The following is a 24,315-nucleotide window of genomic DNA, read 5'->3' on the forward strand; positions in this document are numbered from 1 at the left end:
TTTCGTCTTACCCATATTCAAAGCAGTTCTTCATATAGTTTCTTGTTGATTCTCCATGGCCTTCAAGGTAACCGCAAACCCTGCCCTTGGTTTCCCCATCCCTCCATGACCCACTCCCAGATTCTCTTCAGATTTCTCTCTTCCCACTTCACCTACTATGTGTACTTCCTCTACCCTCTTCTGGCCGACTCCACATTCCACAGGAGCCATTTACTGAATTGAAGTTCTTTTAGTGTACTTAGAGGGACTTAATTTGTTAATCTTATCTATAAGCATATCTTGTTCTTGATACACACAGAAGGCATTCAGTAAGTATGTCTGAACAAATGAAAACATTGTCATGAATATCATCTACACAGATGATGATACTACTGTTTGATAAAATAGACTACAATTAGGGTAACTTATTTAATATCCATTGTAGATCTTGGTCTCTGAGCAATTCTTGTTTCTACATTTTTCAGATATTAAGAATGCCCGAGAGGGGACTAGGAGTCCAAGAACAGCTCATGAAATCAGTTTAAAAAGAAGCTATGAATCAGTGGAAGGAAATATAAAGCAAGGAATGTCAATGAGGGAGTCTCCTGTATCAGCACCGTTAGAGGGTAAAGTGTCCCCTAAATGTTATTTAGATACCTGTACTTTTGTTCAGTAAGTTTGCAGTGTTGAATTGTATTCAGTCTCTGTCATTTCTACCTCAAATTTGTTTATATTAATGAGTTTTAATTTTTACTCATATCTCCATATAAACCAAGTGTCACATGACAGTAGATGGAACTGAAAGTGGAATATAATTGGTCATATTATAGGTAACAGTTAGAATGCTCAATTTGTAGATTACTTTCTGTTTGAGTTAAGTGAGTATAAAAATGGAAATTTTATTATAACTTTATTTTGAAATTATGAGGCAGATAAAGTAGTGTAGTGGATAGAGCAAAGGCATGAATCTGAATTCTAGCTTTATCCTTTCCTGGTCAGTTTGTCTCTGCCTATTTCTTCCTGTGTAAATTAAGGGACTCTGCTTCCCATTGTGTGAGGATAAGAGAGCAGTGTTACCTGGTGCGGATTATGTGATATACTTTTAGTAAATGATCACTTTGGTTTGCTTCGCTTTTGTGAATAACTTGCCTTCTTTAAATGTTCAACTGTTCCAACTAATTTTAATCTAGATAAAATGTTACATGCAGGATGAATTGTACATATATTGCTCAGAGCTGGGTTTTTTAAATATTAAAAACAAAACCATTTGTTTTTTCTTTAGGGTATTTGTGTATGGTTATTTACAACTTTTGATTCATATTTTTCAGCAGTATTAATATGAAACTTAAATTATTTGATTTGCATGTTTCTTATAATATATTTTCCCTATTTTTGTGGTACCCATATTTCATGTTTTCCCTTTTTCAGATATATTTCAGAGCAAAGCAATGATTTCTAATCCTTTATCTTTTCTACCTGTGATGAACTATGGGATTTGCTTTTTTTAAAAAAAAAAAAAAAAGATTTATTTATTATTTGAAAGGCAGAGAGAGAGAGAGATGGAGACCTTTCATTTGCTGGTTCACTTCCCAAATGGCCACAATGGCCAGGTCAGGGCCTGGTTGATGCCACAGGTCAGAAATTCTGTCCTAGTCTCCCACATAGGTAGCAAGGATTCAAGTACTTGGGCCATAATCTGCTGCTTTTCAGTCAGGCACATTAATGGGGAGTTCCCAGGAACTTGGACTGGCACTGCAATACTGCAATATGGAATGTGGACATCATAAGTGGTAGGCTTAACTTGCTGTGCTGAAACACCCACCCCAGCTGTGGGATTTTAAATTGAGCTGTGAAAGTATCCTTTTTTGACTGATAATTAGATGCCTTCTATGGCCATTTTGTATTTAGGAAAACATTCACAAAGGACTGAATGACGTCATATTGGGTGTTTTTACGTTCTCCATGATACTCTTTTGGGTAGTTCACACATTTAAAATGATAACTCTTCCTCTCCAGAGCTTATACCAAAAATATATATTCTCAGGTCAGCATTAAGTATATTTAAATTGACACATAACAAGGTTACTTCAAAAAAAATTTGTGGGAAAGTGGAATTAAATGATTAGTTTGGTGCCAGAAATTTTAAATCTATGCATAGTTTCTTCATAATAATAGTTTTTCATGAACATCTTGTTTTTTTTTTTTTTTTTTTTTTTTTTTTTATTATTTTTGACAGGCAGAGTGGACAGTGAGAGAGAGAGAGAGAGAGAGAGAAAGGTCTTCCTTTGCCGTTGGTTCACCCTCCAATGGCAGCTGTGGCCGGCGCACCGCGCTGATCCGAAGGCAGGAGCCAGGTGCTTCTCCTGGTCTCCCATGGGGTGCAGGGCCCAAGCACTTGGGCCATCCTCCACTGCCCTCCCGGGCCATAGCAGAGAGCTGGCCTGGAAGAGGGGCAACCGGGACAGGATCCAGCGCCCCAACTGGGACTAGAACCCGGTGTGCCGGCGCCGCTAGGTGGAGGATTAGCCTGTTGAGCCACGGCGCCGGCCTTTCATGAACATCTTGAAGACCCCTCTTGCATTGTGTTTGGTAACTGAGTTGTTTTCTTGTTCTGAAAGGGCTGATATGCCGAGCATTACCCAGAGGGAGCCCTCATTCTGACCTCAAAGAAAGGACTGTGCTGTCTGGCTCCATAATGCAAGGTAAACTTTGCCTTTTTATTTATAACTGCCTCACTGGCAAAACAGTTTGATAGTGATTTTTAGTGTGCAAATCCTGCTTTTCAAGATATTTTCTCTTTTCAAATATTTAGTAGTAAATACTCGATTATAACTTTCATGTCTCTGAGCTACAGAGTTTATTGGAAGATGGTAGTTCACTAGCTTTCTAATATAGACCGCTTTATTATATAAAAACCATATCTTGAGACTGTGATGAATGATATGTTATATCTTGAACAACTCTAAAAATGGTTGATGAATGCATATTTGAGGATTTATTATAAACAGGTAATCAGTTGGAAACAGCAAGAGGATAAGGCATTATTTTAAAATTTATGGTAAGTATTTATGAAAAAGTTACTTCATTCAGTCTTAAGTATATATTTCTGTAACATTGTGGAACTATCAGTATTTTATTTTATTTGAGAATCAGAGAGACATGGCTCAATATTATTTTAGTAAGTATATTCTCTGCATCCTTTTTGAAGGCACACCAAGAGCAACAACTGAAAGCTTTGAAGATGGCCTTAAATATCCCAAACAAATTAAAAGGGAAAGTCCTCCCATAAGAGCATTTGAAGGAGCCATTACCAAAGGCAAACCATATGATGGCATCACCACCATCAAGGAGATGGGGCGTTCCATTCACGAGATCCCACGGCAAGATATTTTAACTCAGGAGAGCCGGAAGACTCCAGAAGTAGTCCAGAGCACGAGGCCCATAATTGAAGGTTCCATTTCCCAGGTGACTAGAGCATGGCTCTTTTCTGTCAGCACTTTCACTTCAGACTGATATTTATGGAACATCGTTAAAAGTATGATTTACTATAAATAGTTCTTAAGAGGTCAAATCTCTTGGAAGTAAGCAAAATTTTATGTACTCTTTATCATTAGTTTCTCTTGTGTTCAAACGTGGAGTGTATCAAGTGGGAAAGTGTGTAGCTCAGGATCCGTGAGTTTGTGACTGAGGCGTTCACACAGGTGACAAAGATTACCATGGGGAACAATAGCTGCCGAGGGCCAGTGTGTCAACCTGAGATACAGCCCACAGATGACTTGGCTACCTGTCACGTTTGTTTCTTTCCCTTTAGGGCACACCAATAAAGTTTGACAGCAACTCAGGTCAATCTGCTATCAAACACAATGTCAAATCTTTGATCACGGGGCCTAGTAAACTACCCCGCGGAATGCCTCCGTTGGAGATTGTGCCAGAGAACATAAAAGTGGTGGAACGGGCAAAATACGAAGACGTAAAGACAGGCGAGCCAGTGCGCTCCCGGCACACATCCGTGGTGAGCTCGGGCCCCTCCGTTCTCAGGTCCACACTTCACGAAGCTCCCAAAGCACAGCTGAGCCCGGGCATTTATGATGACACCAGTGCTCGGAGGACTCCCGTGAGTTACCAGAACACCATGTCCAGAGGCTCACCCATGATGAGCAGAGCTTCCGATGGTATGTTACCCACTGCAGCCCAGTTGGATCACTGTTGACATGTCATAATTCTACGTATTTGTGGGGTACAGTGGACTGCTTGAATACGTGTGTATGTTATACAATGTTTGAATCAGGAATTAGCTTATGCCGCACCTCAAACATTCAGTACTTCTCTCTGTTGAGGTCTGAGTACCCTAAAATTTATTTATTTTCATTTATTTAAAAAGCAGAGAGAAAGAAGTCTTTTCTTATGCTGGTTCACTCCCCAAATGCAACAGCTGTGACTGGGCCAGGCTAAAGCCAAGAGCCCAGAACTCAATCTGGGTCTCCCACATGGGTGGCAGGGAGCTTAAGTACTTAAGACATCACTTGCTGCATTAGAAGCAGAGCTGGGCCAGAGCTGTGGCACAGTGGGTTAAAAAGCCCTGGCCTGAAGCGCCGGCATCCCATATGGGTACTGGTTCTGGTCCTGGCTGCTCCTCTTCCAATCCAGCTCTCTGCTATGGCCTGGGAAAGCAGTAGAAGATGGTCCAAGTCCTTGGGCCCCTGCACCCAGGTGGGAGACCAAGAAGAAGCTTATGGCTCCTGGCTTCGGATCAGTGCAGCTCCAGCCGTTGTGGCCATCTGGGGAGTGAACCAGCAGATGGAAGACCTCTCTTTCTGTCTCTACCTCTCTCTCTAACTCTTTCAAATTAATAAAATGAATCTTTAAAAAAAAAGCAGAGCTAGGATATGAACCAAGGCACTCTGATATGGGATGTCAGCATCCCAAGTGGCACCTCAGACTGCTGCGTCAGGTACCCACCCTGGTCTGAGTGTTCCTATTGCACTTTTCCACCTCTCACCTTGTTAGCTGTTGATTCACAGGATCTGCAGGTTTTGATTGATACTAAAGGGCTATGGCAGTCTGTCATTTTAAAAGTAGGCATCATTATAGATAACACACTTAAAACTTACATCAGATACAGTGTGTGATAGAATCCGGAAATGCTCTAGAGTAAGTATATTTCTTGACTGGATTTTCAGCTAATCATTTAAGATTTTTCTGGAGGTCAGTTTTTGTTTTTTGTTTTTTGTTTTTTTTTTAATTTTTAATTTTTTTTTTTTTTGACAGGCAGAGTGGACAGTGAGAGAGACAGAGAGAAAGGTTTTCCTTTACCGTTGGTTCACCCTCCAATGGCCGCTGTGGCTGGCGCTTTGTGGCCGGCACACCGCGCTGATCTGAAGGCAGGAGCCAGGTGCTTCTCCTGCTCTCCATGCGGGTGCAGGGCCCAAGGTCTTGGGCTATCCTCCATTGTACTCCCAGGCCACAGCAGAGGGCTGGACTGGAAGAGGGGCAACCGGGACAGAATCCGGCACCCCGACTGGGACTAGAATCCGGTGTGCTGGCACCGCAGGCAGAGGGTTAGTCTATTGAGCCACGGCGCCAGCCATGGAGGTCAGTTTTGACAGTTGTTTCCCCAGCAAGTATGGTGGTTGAAGATTAGGCTGCTGAACAAGCAAGATTGCTAAGACTTGAATTAAGTTCTTACTGTATAAACTTGGACAACTAATTTTTTGATGCGTTAGTTTCCTAATTCATGAAATAGTAATGTAATATTAAGATGTAGCCCACTGGATTATTGTGAAGTTGATGTGCTGTGTTGTGTATAAAGAACTTAGAGTAATGTGCAGTGTGTATGCAGGTCGTGATAAAGGTGGACTGTCATTGTTGCTATTACAGTTATTCCTATCATTGCAATGCCATGCTGCTAGCAGCTATGTCAGTAAGATGAGAGGCACTGATTTTTACCAGGTGGTCCCTAAAACAACCTGAGACCATAAAAGTGCATCCAGTTGCTTTTAATTACATGGCAGTACATGTTTATTTGAAGTTCACATGTGAAGTCCTTGGCTGGACATCTGAATTGCAAAGGTGAAGAGTGTTTTGTGTGGCAGGAGAGAAGTAACACAGGAGAAAGGGAGTACCTGGTAACGGTTAGGGTGATGAATCCACGGCCTTTTGGCGCTGGCTTTAAAGGAGAATACCTGCCCTGCAGAGGGCAGTGGCCCCCCACAGCTGAACGAGTTGGGACTTGGAATAGGGGATGACAAACCATAAGGATGGTTATTTGGCATTGACAGACATATTTCATCATGGCCAAGTTTGTATTATCAAAATTTTAGTAATTAGGTGGTGATGAAGGTTGTACAATATCATGTGTTTGTCTAAAGCCACCAAATGAGTAAATATTTTGTGTATTTTACACAATTTTAAAAATTGAAGGTGGTGGCTGTTAAGATATTGATTATGATAGGCATTGGTGGGACAGTCTAACCCCTCTGAATAGCATCATTTAGAAAAGAAGAGGCTGGAGTATGGCAGATACCGGTGCTGGCCAGGCAATGAGAAAGCCACTATGGAAGAAAAGAGCAAAGAAAAAAATAAGTGAAACTATGACAGGTGGTGAGGCAGGCTGTTGGGTAACACAGAGAGTAAGAAGAGATTGAGATTTGGTACATGTGGAGCCAAACAATTTAGAATTCTGAAGTAATACAGAAAATGAAAACATTCATTATAGAGTTTAAAGAGGAGTGTTGGACTGCATTTTTTAAAAAAGATTTATTAATTTACTTGAAAGAGTTAGAGAAGGAGAGACAGAGAGGTCTTCCATCTGCTGGTTCACTCCCCAGATGGCCACAATGGCCAGAGCTGTGCTGATCCGAAGCCAGGAGCCATGAACTTCTTCCGGGTCTCCCATGTGGGTGCAGAGGCCCAAGGACTTGGACCATCTTCTATTGCTTTCCCAGGCCACAGCAGAGAGCTGGATCAAAAGTAGAGCAGCTGGGACTCGAACCAGCACCCACATGGGATACTGGCACTTAAGGCAGTGGCTTTACCCACTATGCCACAGTCCCGGCCCCTGGCCTGCATTTTGAATCTTTTTTTTTTTTTTTTTGACAAGCAGAGTGGACAGTGAGAGAGAGAGACAGAGAGAAAGGTCTTCCTTTGCCGTTGGTTCACCCTCCAATGGCCGCCGCGGCTGGCACGCTGCAGCCGGCGCACCGCGCTGATCCGATGGCAGGAGCCAGGTGCTTATCCTGGTCTCCCATGGGGTGCAGGACCCAAGTACTTGGGCCATCCTCCACTGCACTCCCTGGCCACAGCAGAGAGCTGGCCTGGAAGAGGGGCAACCGGGACAGAATCCGGTGCTCGACCGGGACTAGAACCCGGTGTGCCGGGCAGAGGATTAGCCTATTGAGCCGTGGCGCCAGCCTTGCATTTTGAATCTTAATGTAAGGTAGAACAATACTGGTGCTGTGTTCTCCAGATCTCAGAGCTGCTACTCATTCTTTATATTTGCATATTTTGCCAAAGTGAATGTTAAATGTTTAGGGTGAAAAGATCAATATGTTATATGAGTATAGTCTGTATTTGTGCAAAAATGAATAAATATTTTTGTATAGTTTGCAAATTTTGTTAAGAATTTGTGATATTGGCTTTTTTTCCCAGTTACAATTTCTTCTAGCAAGTCTACCAATCATGAAAGGAAATCCACACTGACTCCTACCCAAAGGGAAAGTATACCAGCAAAGTCTCCAGTGCCTGGGGTGGACCCTGTTGTGAGCCACAGCCCATTTGACCCCCATCACAGGGGCAGCACGGCAGGAGAGGTCTACCGGAGCCATCTGCCCACGCATTTGGATCCAGCCATGCCGTTTCACAGGGCTCTGGACCCTGGTAAGTAAATGTTGTGATGATTTAAAGCAAAGAAATAGTAAGTCTTCTGTTGCAGTACACTATGCAGATGGCTGTACATATCGTCAGTGGTATACTTGGTTTCACTGAACATTCCCATGCTACCAGCAACCCCTCAAAGAACTAAATATGTAACAGAAGCCTCATCTGATGGTAATTAGTGAGGCTAATTAAAAAAAGTGCTAACCATGAAGAATTATTTTAAGATAACAGAGGCGTACCTTAAACATGTTAATTTATAACATAAACATTCATTAACCAATATTTTGATAAGGCCAAGGCCTTTATTTAGTAAACTTCACCATTGTCTGTCTGACATAAAAGACAAACACGGCCCAGTGTTGTGGCACAGCAAGTTAAGCCGAAGCTTGAGACAACCAGCATCACATGTCAGCGCCAGCTTCACTTCTGATCCAGCTCCCTGCTAATGTACCTGGGAAGGCAGCAGATGCTGGCCCAAGTGCTTGGACTCCTGCACTGATGTAACTTTCAGATAAAAGATTTTCTACAGGTATTTTGCTACTAGGAAATGTAAACAACCTTTAAAATTCTTAGGTTTTTAATTTGGCCTACTAATAAATTTCCCAAAAGACTGAGGGGATACACACATATTCTGTCTCTGTTTTTTTTTTTTTTTTTTTTTTTTTAAGATTTTCTCATTTATTTGAGAGAGAGAGAGAGCGAAGAGAGACAGAAAGAGGAATCTTTCATCTGCTGATTCATTACCCAAATGACCACAATGACCAGGGCTGAGCCAGGCTGAAGCCAGGAGCCAAGAACCCGAAAATTCATCTGGGTCTTTCACAAGAGTGGCAGGGGCCCAAGCCTTTGGGCCATCTTGCACTGAGTTCCCAGGCCATTATCATGGATTTGGATAGGAAGTTGAGCAGTCAGGACTTGAACTGGTGGCCATATGAGATACAGGTGTTGTACGTGGTGGCTTTCCCTGCTATGGCACAGTGCTACCGCCCTGTATCTCAATTTTAACTTCAAGAATGTGAGCACAAAGTTTAGACAGGAAGAGAGGTCTGAACAGAAAATATACACGTGTGAGTGAGGCTTAGTTGGCAGTGGCAGGAAGAAAAAGGACTGGGCCCTGGGAGGACAAAGGGGAGCTCATTGTGCTCTGGGCTTAGGCCCCAAAGACTGAACGACTTCCTTCCTGCCTTCTTGCCTTTCCTCCCTTCCCTCCCTTCCCCTCTTTCCCCCTTCCTGCCTTCCTCCCTTCCTGCCTTCCCTCCCTTTCCTCCCTTCTCTCCCTTCCCCCCTTCTCTCCCTTCCCTCCCCTCCCCTTGCTTTCCCTCTCCCCCCCTTCTTTCTCTCTTTTTAATTTTAAAGGTTTATTTATTTATTTGAAAGGCAGGGATAGGAGAGAGAGAGAGATCTTCCATCCTCTGGTTCACTCTCCAAATGGCTGCAACAGCTGGGACTGGGCCAGGCCGAAGCCAGAAGCCTAGAGCTACTTCTGAGTCTCTCATGTGGGTACAGGGTCTTAAGCATTTGGGCCATCTTCCACTGCTTTCCCAGGTGCGTTAGCAGGGAGTTGGATCAGAAGCCAAGCAGCCAGGACTTGGACTCCATAAAGGATGCTGGCGTCTCAGGTGGCAGCTTAACTTGCAGCACCATAGTGCCAGCCTTGCTTGCCATCTCTAAGCCTGTGCTGAAGTGTAAATGAGGATAGAGACGCTATCTTCTACTTTTCACCATGCTGCTGCTGCCCTGTGTTGTTTTTTTTGGCATGCTCTAACCTCGGGGTTGGAACACTATAACTTTTGGGCCAAATATAGCTGCCACCTTTTTCAGAAAATAAAAGTTTATTAGAATACAGCTATACCAAATCTTTGTTTTGTTTGTAACTTCTTGTTGTGGTTCTGTGGCAGAGCTGAGTTGCTGTGACAGAAACTAGCACAAAGCCTCAAATATTTCCCATCTGGCCATTCACAGAAAAAATTTGCCAGTCCCTGTTCCAAACACAAACACTGAATTGATGCTTGTAGACTGATCCAGTTTTTACCACCAGGAAAGTAAACTTAATATTTGTCATGAGGAACTTTCACATGCACTTCTGTTTGCTTGTATTGGGAGATTAGTACTACACAAATAGACTTATTTTGAAACACAACTCTTGGAGAATTCAGGTGAAAATAAAGTTACATGTCAAATATTGGAAGTAAAACCATGTGAGACATTTGTAGCTACCCTTCTCCTTCCCCTTTTCAGTTACATCTCAGATACTAGAATGAGTTAGAGTCCATATTGTTGATATGTCAAGGTCTTTAATCCCTGTAGCTAATGATAAGTAAAAGTTGTGTGTGCACTAGCCTAGTTGCTGGCTGTTTCCTTATTCTTTGTGTGGGTGATCTTTATCAGATGAATTTCACTCACTATGAAACTCAGTGCCTTTCTCTCATTCTTTCACTCAGCAGCTGCTGCTTACCTGTTTCAGAGACAGCTTTCACCAACTCCAGGCTACCCAAGTCAGTATCAGCTGTATGCAATGGAGAATACAAGACAGACAATCTTAAATGATTACATTACCTCACAGCAGATGCAGGTGAACTTGCGCCCTGATGTAGCCAGAGGACTCTCCCCAAGAGAACAGCCACTGGGTCTCCCATACCCACCAACAAGAGGTGTGTGTCTCTGCAGTTCAAAATTCATCAGTTTATGATGTTTACATACTGTTTCTTAGATTCTCAATAAATATGTATTGAATGAAAGTGCTGCAGCCTTCCCACTATACAAACTAATGTATCAGAAGAGGTGCTTTATTAAACACTAAAATACGTAATCCATCACTGTGCTAAATATTTGAAATCTATGTTTGACCAGTTTGCTGTCTGTCTTTAATCTGTCCGTATGTTGAGGTTATCGGTGTGGAGCACGGTATTTAATGTCCTTTCTAGACTTAAAGACAGTCTTAAAAAGTATTGATGATCTTAAACATTTTTATGTAACTGAGTCCAAATGACCTTTGAATTTAGAGGTAGATAAAGTCCAAAAGCCCGTGTATCTTTGGAATAACACTTAACATAAATTGTATTTGTCTTCTGCATAGGAATCATTGACCTGACCAATATGCCTCCAGCAATTTTAGTGCCTCACCCCGGGGGAACAAGCACTCCTCCCATGGACAGAATCACATATATTCCTGGTACACAGATTACTTTCCCTCCCAGGCCGTACAACCCTGCGTCTATGTCTCCTGGTAAGATCCTGCAGTGATGGGCCTCTGCAATAGGATAGACATGCTCAGGTTTTCACAGCATAGTCTTTTAAGGTGTTTTGGGCAGCTTCTTCCCATTTGGCCTGCTGTTTTTCATTTAACATTTAGTAATGGTTACTATGTGCCATTTGTTAGTAGATACCCTAGAAATACCCTAAATGCTTGTGTTACATTCTGTTATCTAAAACTCTTAGTAAAATAAAACTTCCTACATGCCAGATTTGGAGGGTTTTTGTTGTTGTTCTTGAAAAAATTCTCATGCATGAATTTAAAACTTGCTTGATAAACTTGGTAGGTTGACATTTTTGTCATTAAATTGCAGATTGATTTGTTTTACAGGACACCCAACACACCTTGCTGCAGCCGCAAGTGCTGAGCGGGAGCGGGAACGAGAGCGAGAGAGGGAGAGGGAGAGAGAGAGGGAGAGGGAGAAAGAGCGGGAACGGGAACGAGAGCGGGAGCGCATCGCCGCAGCCTCCTCCGACCTCTACCTGCGTCCAGGTCAGTGAGAGGCTGTGCTCCTGCGGCCTGCAGACAGCTCTTGGGGATCTGGTCTGGTGGGGCATTAGAACACTGTGGAAGATGGAAACCAGAATCCTAAGACCCAAAGTCATCCCAGGGTTCAGGTTGCGAGCAAGGAAAGGTGGGTTTTACATGGGAAAAATGAAGTTTGCATGATGATGGTCTAATTTTGATTGGCCTAAGCCGTTGGTTACGGTTGGGCCTGAAGGTCTTCCGTGCAGAGCTCTTAAAGCAGAAAGAGCTGCCCAGGCAAAGAGTCCTATATATGAAGTGTTGCTGAATTCTAGTTGAAAGAAGGACTGGAAAATACGGTAGAAAGTGGTGCGGCATCTTGATTTAGAATGAAGTGCTGCCATTCTGTTCAGGAGGGAGGCGAGTGTTCAGAGGGACACTTAACACAAGTGTGCGTGAGATGGATTAGAATCTTGAAGGTGCGCATGGGCTGGGGCCACAAGGCCAATGAGACAGTGTTAGGAGTTCCTGTGCCTGCTAATGGTGGCCTGGACTATTCTAGCAATGATGAAATGGGCAGAAAGTAACTGCTGGGAAGAATATGAAGGTAGAACCAGAGAAGCTTAATAAGCAGGTCTGGGGAATGAGGGCAAGATAGAAACAGGATTTGGTCTGCAAATAAGGAAGAGCATGATTAGCAAAAGCAAAGAGATGATGATTTTTATTTTGGACATACATGATCTAGTGCATCCTTGAGCCATCTGTCATCCATGATAAACTTTCCAATTTCAGTTCTTTGAATTAAATCGTTGAGCATGTCCATCCTGTCCTATATACAGCTCTGGTGCTCAGGAGAAAAGGCAGTTTGGAGGTGCTGATTGAAGAGTTGCCCATGAAAGTTGAAACTGTGGCTCGAGTACGATTTCCACGGTGCTATGGTGAAAGGAGGGGTCGGTCAGTCTTCAGAGAGTACTATGAGGGCTGATTTTGGTTGGCCACCAAAGAAAGCAGAGAGGCAGGAGCAGAACCCAAGGCCACAGTGGCAGGAAGGTGTCACAGGAAGTAGGCCCTTTGCAGTCCATGAGGATGGCGTGGCAGTAAAGGAAGGAGCCCAGAAGCCAGTCTTGTTGGCTTTGGCAATATTATTCCCAAGAATAGCATGTGTACAACCTGAACACGTTTAGATGTCACTTGTTACCTATGTACAAACACAATAACAGTCACCACGAATCTGACCATAGGAAATGCTTTAATGAATTGTGAGGCAGCCCCATAATATTGACTCCATGTTGCTCATGAAAGCACGTAGAAAACTAAAGAAAGCTACGTAAAGATGGTATATAACTTTGATAGGAACTGTGTTTTTAAAGTACACGTGATCCCACAGATGGGTAAGAATGCGGATTTAAGACAATAAAGTACTATTTTGCCCCATCAGACATTTAAGAAGATTGATAAATATTCTGTGTTGCAGTGTCTAAAGAAACACAGACACAGAAGCATGGGTAGTGTAAACTGGGGTACCCCTATGAGACCCAGCAATTCCACTTGTAGGAATGGATTCCATAGAAGCACTCATAGAAACTAATGAATAGTCAGAAGGAAGCAAATTGTGGAAAAGCTTGTGTGATTGGTGCTACATGTGAAAACAGGAGTGTGTGCTCAAACTGCTCAATCTTAGGAAGTCAGCAAACACTGCAGAGTTGGAAATGAGGCCATTGAACAAGAGGAAGCAGAGAAGAAATTGATTTGAGAGGGAATTTGTGTTCAAGTTTTTCCAAGTAAAGTGGTTCTGAGCAAGTCCTAGCCCTGTCCTTAATGGGGGAGCTAAAGTTAGGTGAAAAACTGGCTTGAAGCTTTGAAGAAATGTGTCTACTGGAGCCAAGCCCTGGGGAAGGATTTTCTGAATGATTTCATCTCATAGGAGTAAAAGTTACCGTGGAGAGCAGTGACATGGTGAACCAGGACGTGCTAAGGTGGAGTGAAAAGCCTTGAACCCTGGCGTCCCAGTAATATACAGTTTTCATTAAGATGCTTAGGAAGCCATACCAAGTCTTTAGAAATCACACACACACCAGAATTTGAGGAAGAATCTGAGAGGTGACCTTTTCTGATTGATAGTAGCGCTTTGTTGTTGGAGCTAATTTTGTTTTTGTCTGGAATGAAGGTTGAAATTTGTCACAAAAAGGGAAAGTGGCAGTACATGTTACCTGCTGTTTTGTTTCTGGTTTTATTGCCTCTTTATTGAGACTATGTAGAACAAGTTTCTAGAGAGGTCAGAAAATAAGTTATCAAGTTTCCTGTCTCATTTTCCTTTTTCAGTGAGAAGTGTTAGGAATCCAACAGTGAGTGAATGGTGCTGCCCTTTGTGTCCAGCTTCTTTCTCACCGCGGGGCTGTCTTCCTTTTCCTTCTTCCGCCCCTGCAGGCTCAGAGCAGCCCGGCCGGCCTGGCAGTCACGGATACGCTCGCTCCCCGTCCCCGTCAGTAAGAGCTCAGGAGACCATGTTGCAGCAGAGACCCAGTGTTTTCCAGGGAACCAATGGAACCAGCGTAATCACACCTTTGGACCCAACTGCTCAGCTACGAATCATGTCAGTTGCTTGTTACGTTTTGACCGCACACACTCACCAAGTCTCACATAGACATTTTAAAATTGGCAGCCACAATCATATAAGTCAAGTCATGATTTTCTTTCTCCTAATTTTGTCTTACAGTTTGTCTTTGCAACTCCCCACCCCACCCCCAGTAGATGATCGTCCCTTCACAGAGCTGTGGTTTGGTTTTCTTTACAGGCCACTGCCCGCTGGGGGCCCTTCCATAAGCCAAGGCCTGCCAGCCTCCCGCTACAACACTGCTGCGGACGCCCTGGCTGCTCTTGTGGACGCTGCAGCTTCTGCACCCCAGATGGATGTGTCCAAAACAAAAGAGAGTAAGCATGAAGCTGCCAGGTTAGAAGACAATTTGAGAAGCAGGTCAGCAGCAGTTAGTGAGCAGCAGCAGCTAGAGCAGAAAAGCCTGGAGGTGGAGAAGAGATCTGTTCAGTGTCTGTACACTTCTTCAGCCTTTCCAAGTGGCAAGCCCCAGCCTCACTCTTCAGTAGTTTATTCTGAGGCTGGGAAAGATAAAGGGCCTCCTCCAAAGTCCAGATATGAGGAAGAGCTCAGGACCAGAGGGAAGACCACCATTACTGCAGCTAACTTCATAGACGTGATCATCACCCGGCAAATTGCCTCGGACAAGGATGCAAGGGAACGTGGCTCTCAAGGTTCAGACTCTTCCAGTAGCTGTATGTATCAATCTGAGTTGCACAGTGTGATGTCTGAGTAAAGAATGACTTTCTTCTCTAGGGAAAGCAGAACTGTATGGTATTGAACAATCCTAATGTTTGATGGTCAGTGTAACAGAAAAGGTTTTATGGGTTGACAGGGCAAAAAAGTGTATCTTTCACTATTTTTATGATCATCTAAATATCTCAGTGTCCTAAGTGTAATCCTATCAACATGTTCCCAAAAGAAAGCTACCTTTTTCACAGCATTCAGTTGGGAAAGTAGATAGGAAAAGACAGCCTGTTAACACGCCAAGGCATCTGAAAAGTGACAGATGTGCTGCCATGGCACACTTTGTTTAGAGGCATTTGCCAGGGCGTGGTTCAGGATCTCCACTGATCCCCCAAAGCCTATTGGATCCCCTTATGGAAGATGTAGGTTTGTAAACAGTGACAGCCTCACTTTGTAATTGTTACTTAAACTGTACCATTCTCGCAAGTTGGATTTTGCCCAAGTTTGGTTAGTCACTATGGCAGGGTAGACTCTGCAGAACTACACTAACGTGGTTGAACAGTTACTTTTTAAAAATTCCTTTCTAACTGTTGCCTAAATTCTGTATGGAATTTCAGAAAAAAACAAGCAGGTATTTAAACGAGAAGCTGCTAACAGAGGTGATCTAATCATGTCATTGTCTGTTATCTCCATTAAAGAAATTGAGAAGAGCTGGAGGTGATGAAAAAAAGATCTCTCGTGCACCAGAATGCATGTATCGACCTTTTTCCTTCTAAGTATCCACTTCATTATTAATCGCTTAGGTCCTTAGCTACCGGTTGTTAGGTTTTTGAAGAGAAGGAGGCAGCTTGTATAGAAGCATGACTTCCTTTTAGCCTGGCATTAGGAAAATTCCACAACGTAGGTTTTCTGCTTGTACAGAGTGGCAAGCTGAGGAAGAAACATGGCAGGAATTTTAGAACGAAGTCCCTAGCACACAAGGTGGCTCCACCTGGGCTGATGGAACCAGTGTAGTGTACAGGTTGCCTGATCACCCCCAAAGCTTGAGCTAGGAGCTGCTTTTCAGGTCTGAAAATAGAAAGCCCAGGTTCCTTCTGAGTGGCCATGTCTTCCTTTTTTTTTTTTTTTTTCTTTTTTTTCTTTTTTTTTTTACACCACGAGGCTGTGAGTTGCATGAAATTCACAGGCTATTGGCAATTATTCAGTATGGTTTTCAGTTTGACTCTTGAGAGCCTCCCTCACTCACCCTGGAGATGAAGTACATTGCCTTGACCTTGCCCCTTAAGGCTTCATAAACAGTGTGAACGTGTTTTGAGATCAGACATTGTTTTGGCTGATTGTTGGAAGTTCTCAGCAGGTTCAGGTTGATGGTACATAAACAGTGATAAATCCGTGCCTCAGTGATGGTTTCCATCCTGTTTATCAGGTGTTTGTTCTGGCGAGTCCACTAGGGCCAGGAACTGCATTTTCCTTGACCTGGGTGGCAGGAGGAAGGGTTGTTGAGGGCGCGGGTGGTAGCTAAGCAGTCAAGTGTCTTCTCGTCTTATGCCTGTGTCTAGCTGCAGTCGCACATCCTTTAGGCCTGTGATGGTTTTCTCACTTTGCGGTGCAGCCTGTAGATGCAAAGTCCGCTGAAGGCGGAAAGTTCCTGTGCAGGAAGTTCCATTTGCCTTCCGGACTCAGAGCCGCGGCCATTGCAGGACTCTCCCAGGGTTCTTCTCTGGTGTGGAGGACGCCCTCCCTCTCTGTGAATTTACTTCCCTTCACACATTCCCTGCCGCTGCTGCTGATTATCACAATGTAACATGGTACTGAAGAATTAATCTGGAGCAATATTTGTCAGCAGTACTCCTATTATTAGAGAAAATTATTATATAATGTTATATAACTTAAAGCTTGAAGTCACCATGGTAATGAAGCTTTCTAAGAGTAGATTGTCCCATAGAACTGGGATTAGTGGAATTAATTAGCTGTTGCAAACTGCTCCTTCGTTTGTTAATTTCTTCTGATGAGTCGTTCCCTGCTGAATTCTTTTCCATCTCTGAGAAGAACATCACAAATCTGTTCTCAGTTCCGCCTTACCTCATCGCTTGGTACAGACTGTAACAACTTACATATTTATTTATTTGAGGGAGAATGCCCATCTTCTGGTTTACTTCTTAAATGCTGGCAGTGGCCAGGGCCGGATCCAGGAGCTGGGAATGCAATGCAGGCCTCCACGTGGGCGGCAGGAGCACAGTGACTTGAGCATCCGCCACGCACGGCCTTCCAGGGTCTGCATTGGCAGAGAGCTGGAGGCAGGAACCACAGCCCAGAACTGAGCTCAAACATTCTGATGTGAGCATCTTACCCACCAGGCTGAACACCTGCTCCCTATCATAGGCTTTTGAAAAAGACATTGGAATCCACAAGATTTCAGAAATCCCATCCACTGCAAGGGTTATAAACACCGAAGCACCTTTGTTATAGTCCATTGATTTCAGTAGTTTTTATTGATAACTTGGAATGCCATTTAATATTTCTGATAAGAAAACTAAAATATGAGGTTTGAATAACTTGTGCTTTTGAAATGTTTCATAGTATTAGTTTTAAAATAAGATTTTTTTCTTAAAGTGTCTTCTCACAGGTATGAAACAACTAGCGATGCTATTGAGGTCATAAGTCCTGCCAGCTCACCTGCACCGCCCCAGGAAAAACTGCAGGCCTATCAGCCAGAGATTGTTAAGGCAAATCAAGCCGAAAGTATGTCTCTCTTAGCCACTGCTGACATGTTTGCATGTTTACATTGATCATTGGCTTCTTATCTGTCTAGACCATAATAAGGAATGACTTGTTTTGTTTCAGGGTAATCTTATGTCCATCTGCTTTAGAAACATTGGAAACTGCACCAATGAAAAGCAGCTTTTAAGCTATTATTGATCACACTTTTGTTTGTATTTTAATGACATAATAGTTGATATTAATGTTGGTTGCTCATTTTACTAGTCCGAACTCCTGTTGGTGAAGAAATATTTTTTTCCCAAAATTAAGATACATAAATTCTGAGTTTCGAGAGCTGTATCACATCCTTTTCATGTTTCTTTTGAAATCTATGTAATCTTTGATCATGAGTAAAAGACAAGGGCATCGCTGAGTAAGACATCTATCTGTCCTCCGTTAGACGATCCAGGCAGACAGTATGAAGGACCATTACATCACTATCGACCACAGCAGGAGTCACCATCTCCACAGCAGCAGCTGCCCCCTTCCTCACAGGCAGAGGGGATGGGACAAGTGCCCAGGACCCATCGGCTCATCACACTTGCCGATCACATCTGTGTAAGCTTTTCATTGTTATAATCCGATTTTTTATTTTTTGATCATGCAGAAAGCAGATATATAGAAAAGGAAAACCATGAAATAAGATGTGTGTAGATTTCTACTTTTAATTATGAAGTCTACATTATTTACATTTTATTTGAGAGACAGACACACAGAACTCCTATCCACTGGGTTTACTCCCCAAATACCTGCAACAGCTTGGGGCTGGGCGAGCCTGAAGGTGGGAGCCAGGAACTTAATCTAAGAGGCAGGAACCCATTTACTTGAATTGTCACCTGCTGCCTTCCAGAATGCATATTAGCAGGAAGCTGAAATCAGGAGCAGATTTTGGACTTGAACCCAGGCAGTCGGATATGGGGATGAGAGTTTTTCAACACTAGGGCAGATGCTGGCCTCAAATGCTACTTTCTTTTGCAGGAATGTAATGAGTTTAACCATTTCCTTTTTTTCTGTGTCACAGCAAATTATCACACAGGATTTTGCTAGAAATCAAGTTCCCTCGCAGACTCCCCCGCAACCTCCCACTTCTACATTCCAAAATTCACCCTCTGCTTTGGTGTCAACGCCTGTGAGGACTAAAACATCAAGTCGTTACAGCCCCGAGTCCCAATCTCAGTCTGTTCACCATCAGAGACCAGGTTCCAGAGTTTCTCCAGAAAATCTTGTGGATAAATCCCGGGGAAGGTACAGTCTTGACTGCAAATGATAGGCAGATTTCCCAGCAGTCCCAATAGTCTGAATATACCTGCAAGATAGTGGTTCATGTCTCACACCACCTACAGCTCATTTGCCTTATTCTCTGGAAAATGTCCATGAGGTTTCTCCATTACATGTTGCTCTTGGGGTGCCTGCTGCCTGAGCAGTTGGTGTGCTTGTCTTTAAGTCTATCTACTAGTTAGTTTTTGTTGTGGTGTTTGCTGGTTTGCACGGACAGTTATGAAGGAGCACAGTTTGGTAGCTAAGGGGCCCCTGAGTGGTCCTGAATTCAGAATCACCTCGCTCTCTTGGGTTTCTCCTGGGTTAACAACAACAGGTATTTAGGAAGGTGACATTAAACAAAGCAAAGTGAGACAAATGGCAACATGATAGGAGGAAGGAGATAGTTTTTTAATGTCAGGACTGTCTGGTAAAGAGAATATCTTCTTACCTGCTGTTCTACATTGGGATTAAAAAAAACGGAGACAGGATTTTTGGTTCAAAGTGGTAGACTAAACATTAGTATATATGAAATTACAGTTAAATAGCACAGGGGAGTTCATAAGAATGCTGAGAATAAGACTGGGATATCAACAGATCAGAGTCGGCAAATACCTGGAAAACACACAGCAGACTCATGAGCCCAAGGAGTGGAAGCCACAGCTCACAGCCTGAGAAAAAGACGTCTGTAGCAAAAGATTTTTCCAGCCTGCCTACCGACCCCTCGTGTTTAAGAAGCTAGATGGCCTGTGTTGCCAACATTTTAAATATACAAAGGGAGAGGGCACAGGACAGCACATCTGCATGTATCTGGCTCTGGCAGTCAGAAGGGGATGGCCATTCCTGTTTGATTTTTCACCCTCTTGCCCCACCCTGCAATTGGATTATTTTGAAGCAAAATTTTGACGTCAGTTCAAGAAACTGGATGATCTTTTTAAAAGATTTATTTATTTATTTGAAAAGCAGAGTTATAGACAGTTAAAGACAGAGAGAAATCGATCTTCCATCCATTGGTTCACTCCTCAGGCTACCAACAGCCAGGTCTGGGCCAGGCCAAAGCCAGGAACCTAGTGGGTAGCAGGCGGCCTATTCACTTAGGCCATCTTCCTCTGTTTTTTCAGGTACGTTAGCAGGATCAAAAGTGGAGCAGCTAGGACTCAAACTAGTGCTCATATGGGCTGCCCATGTCACAGGCTGTGGCATAACCCTGCTGTACCACAACACCAGCCCCAAAGCTGGATGGTCTTAAGAACAAAATGAAAGCACATTTATTCTCTTTCAACCAAAAAGAGAAAAGAAATAAAATTATGAAAAACAGAAAGCTTTACAGAAAGTCATGGTTCATTCCTGATGCAAAGTACCCAGTGCCCAGTACCCTGTAGCAACGTTTAAGCCACTGATGGCATTTATGAAAAGAGCATATATTTGTCTTTTTCACTGCTAACTTCTAGATCGCTACACTTGGATTTCTTTTATTGGTCTCAGTAAAACCATCTGGTTTTCTAGTTTAAAATGTTTATACAATCCATAGTGTTATAAAACACCATTGATTTTTAACCTATAAGCAAACCCGTTCTAGACTAGATGAAAATGCTGTGAATCACAATAATGGCTGACAATATTGAGGGCTGGGGGAGGGAGTGGACAAGGAAGACAGGTAGAAGACGACTCATTCTATGACCCCAGTAGGTAGATTGGGAAAGGAAGTATTGTTTGTGAGTTAATTGGGCTTAACTATAACAATAATAAATGTAGATGCTGCAAGTTACAGGTGGCTCCTAATATGCATAATTGCTACGTCAAAACCATTTTGGTCTAAATTGTGTTTATCCCACATTATCTTTACCAACATGGCATCCAGAGGAAAAACTAAAATGCAAAGAACTCCTCAATGGTATAACTGGAGCCTGTGTTCACTAACTTGACAAACTCTTTAGTTTTCAGGTTAGTACTTAACTCCTTCACTTAATGGGGAAAGAACTGGCAGGTTATGACTCAAAATAAGCAGTTGCCTTGGACCTCATTGCCACGGGAAGGGTGGGGGCCCTCTGCTGAGGGACATGCAGAGGCTGTGGACAGTTCAAGCAGCAGTAACAGCCTGTGCGACAGCCGGGTATCTGAGGACTACTGAAGCAACTGAGTGGAGTCAGGAGTTAACCAGTTTCTGTTTAGGATAAGCCTAGGTGAGCCTCTGAAGCAAATGTGGTATTTTACATGTCACAACAGCAGGCCTGGAAAATCCCCAGAGAGGAGTCACGTCTCTTCAGAGCCCTACGAGCCCATCTCCCCACCCCAGGTTCCAGTTGTGCATGAGAAGCAGGAAAGCATGCTGCTCTTGTCTCAGCGGGGAGCTGAGCCTTCGGAGCAGAGGTGAGGGGGCCCGTCCAGGAGCGGGGGGCGGGCGGGCTTTGGAAGCCGCTGTCTTTTTTTTTTTTTTTGGTTTATGTGTCAGGATGGGGCTCTTGTAGGATCCTTCAGTCTGTTTTCCTAGTGATCTGATGCCAGCAGATGTTAGTGAAAAAATTCCATTTATTTAGATTAGAGAAAGTGTGTTAATTATTCTTGAAATTCAGTCTTTCTTAGTCTTTTTTTTTTTTTTTTTAACTCTGTTACTGGGGGTTGTGGCACCCATGGCTTCACCCAGCAGGTGAGTGCTTCCCATGCACCAAGCACTGTGTAAGGGAAGCACTGCTGAGTGCCTGTGCTTTCCTGCCTCTCACTTACTGTCTCTAACCCTCCCTGAGCCCCCCCTGGGAACTCGACAGTTCTGTCCCCATTTGGATTCCATCTCTTTGCCCTGGTCTCCATCCTTCCACCAGAATGGCTTGTCCAGAATTCATAGAGAATCAAGCACAAGGCATTTGATTCTTTGATGGTCAGCTCATTCTGCTCCTGCAACTCCATTTCCTACTACTTCATCCTTATACTTAAAAAAAAAATTTTTTTTTTTGTTTACTTATTTGAAAGGCAGAGTTACAGAGTGAGAGACAGAGAGATCTTCCATCCACTGGTTCACTCCTGAGATGGCCACAGTGGCCGGAGTTAGGCCTAGGCCAAGTTAAGGTTAGGAGCCTGGAAGTCCACTTGGGTCTTCCACATGGGTGGCAGGGGCCCAAGTTCCTGGGCCATCTCCCACTGCTTCTCCAGGTGCATTAGCAGGGAGCTGGATTGGAAGTAGAGCAGCTGGTACTCAAACTGGTGCTCATATGGGACGCCAGTGCTGCAGGTGGCAGCTTAACCCGCTGTGCCACAACACTGGGCTCCCATCCTTACACTTTGTTCTCTCTTCCTCTGTGAACTCGTGTGTCCATATCCACGCTGTTGAATACCTCCCTGCTGCTCTCTTAAGTAAACATGTGACTTGTCTGTGGTCATCCTTGAAGGAAGGGAGAAGAGTCCAGTCTTAAACCAAGGTTAACTCCAAACAGCTAGTCCATTTCTTAGAATGTGTTATTTATTCACATTTGTTGTGTACATTCATAGACAGCCAAAAAGTAAGTGGATCCATTTTTGGAGAGGAAGTAATTTTATGTTAAATGATACACTTAAATGTTTTCCCCAAGTTTGTGAGTTTTTTGAGAAGGACCATATCTTACTCATTTTTCTGCCACTGTAATTGTCTTGGCATATGGTGTCTGTATTGAGTGATGAATCCACATGACCTGATTTAGTTACCAACAGCTTTCTCTCCATATGTTCTGTTACCATCTCTTACTCTGACTTGATCTATGAGCTGTTACGGAAAATTTATTTTTAAAAATATGTTAGTATAGGAGGCTGCCAATGAAATTTGAAACCCTTTACATTAAACTCAGCTGTTAGCTGGCTTGAAATGACTAATAGTTTTCTGTTCAACACACAAAGTATTCTGTTGTAGTCCAAGTACTTAGGTATAAGCACTTGATATAGGCAAGTGTACTGTTGTAATTTTAATGTACTTAAAGGTATTTCTGCCAGAATTGTTCCCGATTTATGTGATAGCCATATATGTATATATGTGTTTGTGCTGTTAAATAGAGCACCATGAAAAGATGTTTGACTTTTCCCATGGATACTCATGATCACTGGCTGCTTGTTCAGTCCATCAGAATCACTGCACTCCACCCTGGGAGGCACCAGTGATAGCTCCAGTAGTGGCATCCCTGCCACCCATGTGGGAGACCAGGATTGAGTTTCTAGCTCCCAGTGCATTCCTGGCTATGGAGGGCTTTTGTGGAGCAAACCTGCGGATGGAAGCTGTGTGTAGCTCTCTGTCCCTCTGCCTTTAAAAAAACAAGCCCAAGTTTTCATTATAATTTAGGACTTCATTCTTGAGACCTGAAGTATTTGACTCTGTCCTCAAAAAGGTGTACTAACTGGCGTATGATGACATGTTGTTAGGATTGTAACATGGGATGAAGAGGCTGCAGCTGTCCAAGCACTCTCTCACCAGCACTACTGTTAATAAGAACGTCCCCAGGGTTAGGACTACATGATTATAATAGACTTTCCTGTGTTCCTAACAGGAGTGATTCCCGCTCACCAGGCAGTATTAGCTACTTGCCTTCATTCTTCACCAAGCTTGAAAACACATCACCCATGGTTAAATCAAAGAAGCAGGAGATTTTTCGTAAGTTGAACTCCTCTGGTGGAGGTGACTCTGATATGGGTAAGTGGGATTTCTTTCATGAACCCAATAAAACATGCATTAATATTATCTCCAACATTGCCTGTCCTGTAATCCTTGAGTTTGAAGGCTCGTATAGGGCATCCATCTAGCACATCAGACCTAAAGTTCCCCTCAAACATGTGCCTGTTCACGAAGAGTTCCTAATTAAGGAGCAGGAATTCAGAAACCCCTGTTTTTTTGAAGCTGTGTGGACCTTTCTGTGAGGTGGGGCTGGATCAACTCTCCATTTCTCTTTTTAAACCCCCTGGGCCATCACCACATGGCATCTCTTCAGATATTTGAAAGTACGTCCTTAAGTAGCCTTACCTCGGAAAATGGGTCATCTGTCACATTCTCATTCCCAGTGCCCCCTACAGGAAAACACACATACCTTAGTCTTTTAGTAGGCTGAGTGATGCAGAGTAGTGTGATATGACCTGCTGTGGATTCATCATTACGAATGCAGCCCATGACTGTGTGTGCTGTTTTTGTTGGGACCTGAACACTGTGAGGGTTTAGTGCACTTGGTGTGAATACGTATTTTCAGGTCAGGTCTCTTGGGGTGCTCTTAATATACACCTCCACCTGTTCTACTTCTGCGATTACCATCTCCAGGTGTAGGACAGTCTGTGCTTCCTTCCTCCCAACTACATTTTCTACCCTACCAATGTCTGTCCAGATTGAAATTCAGCCATCAACATTCATATGCAAGTGCAACAGATCTCAAACTATAACATTGGGAGCAGGAGGTTGGCCTAGGAGTTAAGATAGCCCTTGGGATACACACATCCAACACTG

General features: G+C 43.3%; 1 protein-coding gene across 3 annotated transcripts in view; it reads left to right on the top strand.

The window, feature by feature from the left end:
• The window catches only part of NCOR1 (nuclear receptor corepressor 1), a 177,885-nt gene that overhangs the window by 145,970 nt on the left and 7,600 nt on the right, over nt 1–24,315 (top strand). For all 3 annotated transcript variants that reach the window (XM_062216449.1, XM_062216450.1, XM_062216451.1), the window contains 15 exons: nt 465–605; nt 2,598–2,681; nt 3,188–3,444; nt 3,791–4,151; nt 7,627–7,854; nt 10,296–10,505; nt 10,931–11,080; nt 11,438–11,599; nt 14,000–14,165; nt 14,367–14,860; nt 17,466–17,594; nt 18,013–18,170; nt 18,634–18,857; nt 21,096–21,239; nt 23,375–23,478. In XM_062216449.1, coding sequence (XP_062072433.1) covers nt 465–605; nt 2,598–2,681; nt 3,188–3,444; nt 3,791–4,151; nt 7,627–7,854; nt 10,296–10,505; nt 10,931–11,080; nt 11,438–11,599; nt 14,000–14,165; nt 14,367–14,860; nt 17,466–17,594; nt 18,013–18,170; nt 18,634–18,857; nt 21,096–21,239; nt 23,375–23,478 — 3,012 coding nt within the window. The remainder of the gene's footprint in view (nt 1–464; nt 606–2,597; nt 2,682–3,187; nt 3,445–3,790; nt 4,152–7,626; nt 7,855–10,295; nt 10,506–10,930; nt 11,081–11,437; nt 11,600–13,999; nt 14,166–14,366; nt 14,861–17,465; nt 17,595–18,012; nt 18,171–18,633; nt 18,858–21,095; nt 21,240–23,374; nt 23,479–24,315) is intronic.

Source organism: Lepus europaeus, chromosome 18 (assembly GCF_033115175.1).
Source record: "Lepus europaeus isolate LE1 chromosome 18, mLepTim1.pri, whole genome shotgun sequence".
NCBI classification, from domain to species: domain Eukaryota; kingdom Metazoa; phylum Chordata; class Mammalia; order Lagomorpha; family Leporidae; genus Lepus; species Lepus europaeus.